The 5,119-nt window shown below is 32.8% G+C and overlaps 1 protein-coding gene across 1 annotated transcript in view; it reads right to left on the bottom strand.

Annotated features, from left to right (window-relative positions):
• LOC119840151 overlaps positions 1 to 1,837 on the bottom strand; it is a 4,540-nt gene extending 2,703 nt beyond the window's left edge. The window contains exons 1-2 of the mRNA XM_038366664.1: positions 1,693 to 1,837; positions 188 to 383 (exon numbers count right to left, since the gene is read on the bottom strand). Coding sequence (XP_038222592.1) covers positions 188 to 383; positions 1,693 to 1,837 — 341 coding nt within the window. The remainder of the gene's footprint in view (positions 1 to 187; positions 384 to 1,692) is intronic.
• Positions 1,838 to 5,119: the final 3,282 nt, after the last annotated feature.

Here is a 5,119-nt window from a genome sequence, read left to right as displayed (position 1 = left end):
GTGTTTGTTGCTCTTTCACGCAAAAACTGCTGAACCGATTGCAATTAAATTTGGTACGTAGACAGCTGGACAACTGGACTAACACATAGGTAAGTTTTTATGACGATACTCCTACGGGATACGGACTTACGCGGGTGAAACCGCGGGGCGCAACTATTATATACATAAATATAGATGAAGATTATACCCATTGATCACCATAAACACCAATCGTATCGCGCAGGACTCCGTGTAAGCGCCGAGAGAGAACACAAGAACAGATCCCAGGAAGTAATCAGACCTCCTGTAGCGAACAAACGCGCACCAGAGCATGGAGACGAGGTAGATGTAGAAGTAGCACAGGAACCCGAGTATTGTAAAGATATAGCTGATTAGAGGAATTGCTGAAATATAAAGAAATATATAAACTATTAGGACTGACTTCACACTAAATTATGTGCATCTTTGATATTATTTCTTGTTTTAAAACAGCCAAAGACAAATTATTTATTTTATAACTTCAGAAAAGTACATATTTTCGTCGTGTATTAAGAAAACAGTCAGTGTGGGCTTATGCTATTTAGCAATATTATAAGGTTTATGTATACTTATATGTGCCTTTTAATTCATTACTGAACGCATTCTAAAAGCATCTATAATCGCCAAAGCCTTTAATGCAAAACCATTAACGTAAGAGATAATCTTATACTACATTTCAATATATAGAAACTTTAGAGGGTAGACAGATGTTTCATGTTCTGACTTTCGTACAAAAATTGTTGTTTGTTAACTACCTTCATAAGTTTCTCCGCAGTTGGTACATTTAGTATTTTTCTGGTTGTTGATTTATATAGGAATAAGATGTTTAACCGCGATAAACTAGTCTATGTCACTTTCTAGCCTCCTTTTGTCAGACACAAAAATCATGACAAAAATCGCACCGCTACGATGTGAAAGACAGACAAAGAAATAAATACACTTTCGTATTTATAATGTTTGTAAGGAAGTGACAACACAATCAATATGCAATCTGCAGATCTACGTCTGTACGTAATATATCTAATATAGAATATATATAATATTACTATATACTATTTATATAATATAGAAACAGTGCCACCAAGTTATCTACGAAATGAAGGGGGTCGTCACCGGTGGTTCAGTGTAGGTTACCCTGAAGCATAGCAGTTTATAATAATATTATTACCTTAATTAGAATAATATTTCGGGTATCACTATAATAGCTTTCGGCATATATATCTATACATATATTTTTTTACCATACACTCGGCATAGGAGCAGGTGGATCACCTGATGGTAAGCGCTACCACCGCCCATGAACATTTGGAGAGGCGTAAGGTCAAATGTAGACCCAACGCCTCTACAAATGGATTGCTGACTTTAAATTGATTTGATGAGATGATGATAAAGGAAAGGACTGGAACGGGTAAGGAAAAGGATCTGGGCCTCCGGCTCCCCCACTCACAGTACGAAACACAATAGCATGCGATTATTTCACGCCGGTGTCTGTGGGGGTGTGGTACTTCACCGGTGCGAGCTGGCCCAATTCGTGCCGAAGCATGCTCGACTCCCACATTTAAAAAGGTAGCAATTAAATACCCAGAATACTTGAAGTAGTAATGGCGATACAATATCTAGTTAAATTTTTCTTCACAAGACATAAGTAGATGGCACTGTTTTGCGTTTTCTTACGTTTCATATTCCATTTGTCAATGTTCAATGTAACAGTTCTCAATAATACTGCAACGTTCTTTAACATATCTTCAAGTTCACAATAATCCAATCCGTATTTGCGTACGATTTTACAGAAATCGATTATCTTCGATTTAATCTTCATATTTGCTGTGTTATTTCGTAAGACTTCTTAGTATAAAATATATTAAGAATAAACAAGAAATTGAGAGATGATATATTTAGTTGATATAATTAGTTTTTTATTGTTTGTAAGTTAACAAAAATGTGATGCTAATTCCGTCGAATGCTTAGATTTATTAAAATTTCGGATTTTCCTGTGGCTATATATAAATATTCTATTTTACATTAATAATATATTGCCTATTTATTGTCATTGAATATAGTAAATGAAATAAGGCATACAATTAAAAAAATTAATTAAAGACTTTGATGTGGTACAACTCGTGTAGTTATTTAATGGGCTAGGTATTTGCATTTCCTTACATATATACTTATCAAAACTAGCTTTTGGCCCGCGGCTTCGCCCGCGTAGCCTTAGTAATTTCTCATATCTATGTTTCGGAAAAATTAGTCTGCTACTCTCCAGCCTCCTAACTATGTCCAGACACAAAAATTATATCATAAAATCGCTCCGTTGCGACGTGCAAGAAGTACAAACAGACAAACAAACATTCATTCACACTTCCGAAGTCATAATATTAGTATTAAAGCTATGTATATACAATACACTCATATTATATGCCTTAGTGATTGATGAAATGTTGCAAAATGAATTTAATACGCGAAGTAAGTTTGGCGGGTAAACACAAGAGGATTTCATTGCAAATGGTTTTCAAATGTTAGTTTACGAACCCCATTCTGTAATTTAAACTGTATGTTTGTTCTATATTTCTGTCGGATACGCTTAAATAGAATGTGTGATAGGTTGCAAATACAGATATACAAATAAGCAATTCCAAATTCGAAAACAATGAACGATTTCGATTGGTTGAAATTGATGAAGACAATTTTGCTTGTGTCAATTTAGTTATGTTATAACGAAATGATGTTGAATCAATCCATTATCACTTAGATGTATATACCAATCGTTAACGCCCTATTTTCAGACCGAAAATATGCCGAATGTGAACGAAAGTTTTCATAAAAAGCGATCACGCTTTTTCGGAGGAGATTATTAATAACACTGAGATGATAGAATTTTATGTATACAGATTTTACTCTGTAATTTATTTCGTAGATGGCTATTTTATGCACTTTAAAGTATGTAACGAAACGATCTATTCAAATGATCGTACTAATAAAATTTAACAAAGATTTGCTTTATACCCATGTCGTAGTGTGGGGTGTGAAAATTCACACTATTATATGCTTATTATATTACTGTAAGTTTCAATTAAGTTATCAATTTGTCAACCATAATAGCATATTACTTCAATGGAATTACGCGGTATGTATGACGTATGTAAGGTTGCACCAACAAGTAAAAATTAAAGTTATTTATCGTCGGTTTAATGGGTAACGAAAGGTTTGGTTAATCAACTGATTATATATTGTCACCGAAAAGGACACATATATAGACATAGACATAGACATACCGTTATTCACACACAAGTACACATACAACAACTATCAAAAAAGACAGAACACTGAACATTATACAGGAAATATATAAGTTACTTAAAAACAAGTGATACAATGCAAAATTTATCAGTAGAAATAGGTGAAAGCCTCTGTTGCCGCACTAAGCCAAGACCAAGATAGTTTATTAATAGATTTTCGTGTTGTGTTTACTCTTTTATGTCATCTAAAGTACGACCAAACATGTTAAATAATCGTATTTCTGATTCATAGTTTATTTGTAGAATTATAAATAAACTAAACTCAATATATTCGACTGAAACTTCAAATCCATTAGTGCTCTAGAGATTGAAGGGGCTCTATTTCAAGAATACATTAACAAGTAGTTACTTGCGTACGATCTCTCTGAATATCTGCGAACTTACATAAAATAGCTGCAACTTGTGGTTTTTTTACGTGGTTCTCTAGTATAATGTTGCCTATTTATTAATCCACGCTATAAAATATCTCTGTAACAAATTTCATAATCCATTCATACATTCCATCCATACATTCTTACAAACTTTCTCATTTATAATATTAGTAGAATAAAACATAATTGATTGAAATACACAATGATGCAAAACCTATTTAGATTATCTATATTGTATACTATTTTAAAATTTTTCAGTAATCCAGATCCAACCCAGTTCTGTTATTGATAATCGAAGTTGTTTGTTTCAAAACCAACATTTCATAAACATTCACAAGTCTACGAAATTCTGAAATGAACTTGTACAAATTACAATTAGTTCAAAACAACTTTCATTGTTACAAACCGTCTGCAGGTCAAAAACATTAATATCACTTGTTCCTTGATTGATGGCAAATCTTAGAAGAGATTCGTAATAAGACGGGACAGGGGTGTTAGTGATCAAATATAATATCGTTAATTAATGATTCAACTTAGTTTGATCAGATCGTGTAACTGGTCTTTTGAAGTTTGTCTTAATATTTGTCAGAATGAATTTAATGATGAAATAGCAAAGGCTGTTAATGTTTGATTGTTATCAAAGCAATTTTACGTTTGGGTTCGGAGGGTATATATATATATATATATATATATGTGAATATTTTTCGAGATCGTAAACGATCTCCACCACCCATGAGCCGTACATTCGTGCCGAAGCGTGCTCGACTTCCACAATCAAATTATATTATATCCATTTAGAATAATAATGAAGCGAACTGTGTTGTTGCAAGAAGCATAAGTAGTCCGAAGATAAATTTAACCGTAATATATGAAATTAATTCATTTATTAGTTTAATGAATCAATATTTTGTTTAAATACAAAGTTACAAAGACGACAAATACAAATAAATCCGGGAGATGTTTTATAATACTTGCATACAAATGTGATTAAAGGAAATAAAGTATTTTGCAGGAATTAAAGTGTACCCCGGCAAATTTTTCGTCAGGACATTTTCCCAATTTTTGATGTAAAATATATTTGCCTATGTCTTCCTCGATTTAACCCGCCTGATAAAAGAGGCACGACGGAACACAGGAGTTTAGTTGGAAGTCCAGTATTGCAGTGGGAATCCGATATAGTCTGGGCCATCCTGGGGTATACCTTAAAGCATTCTCCACTTTAAAACCGCCTTCTTCGAGGTAGTAACAAGCTGAAAAATATTTTTTTTAATTATTCTAACCAGTCCCGTGACACAAACTTAAAAATAATACTTCAAAATTATCTACCCACTGCCACATACAGTTAATTTAATCAAATAGAAAACGTGTATTTATTTAATATACATACATTTTTTTACCATTTTTAAAATTTGCAATTTATAGCAATTACAATTT

The sequence above is a fragment of the Zerene cesonia genome, chromosome 5, assembly GCF_012273895.1.
Source record: "Zerene cesonia ecotype Mississippi chromosome 5, Zerene_cesonia_1.1, whole genome shotgun sequence".
Lineage (NCBI taxonomy): Eukaryota > Metazoa > Arthropoda > Insecta > Lepidoptera > Pieridae > Zerene > Zerene cesonia.
Note: the sequence above shows the minus strand (reverse complement) of the source record. Positions and strands in the feature narration are given on the sequence as shown.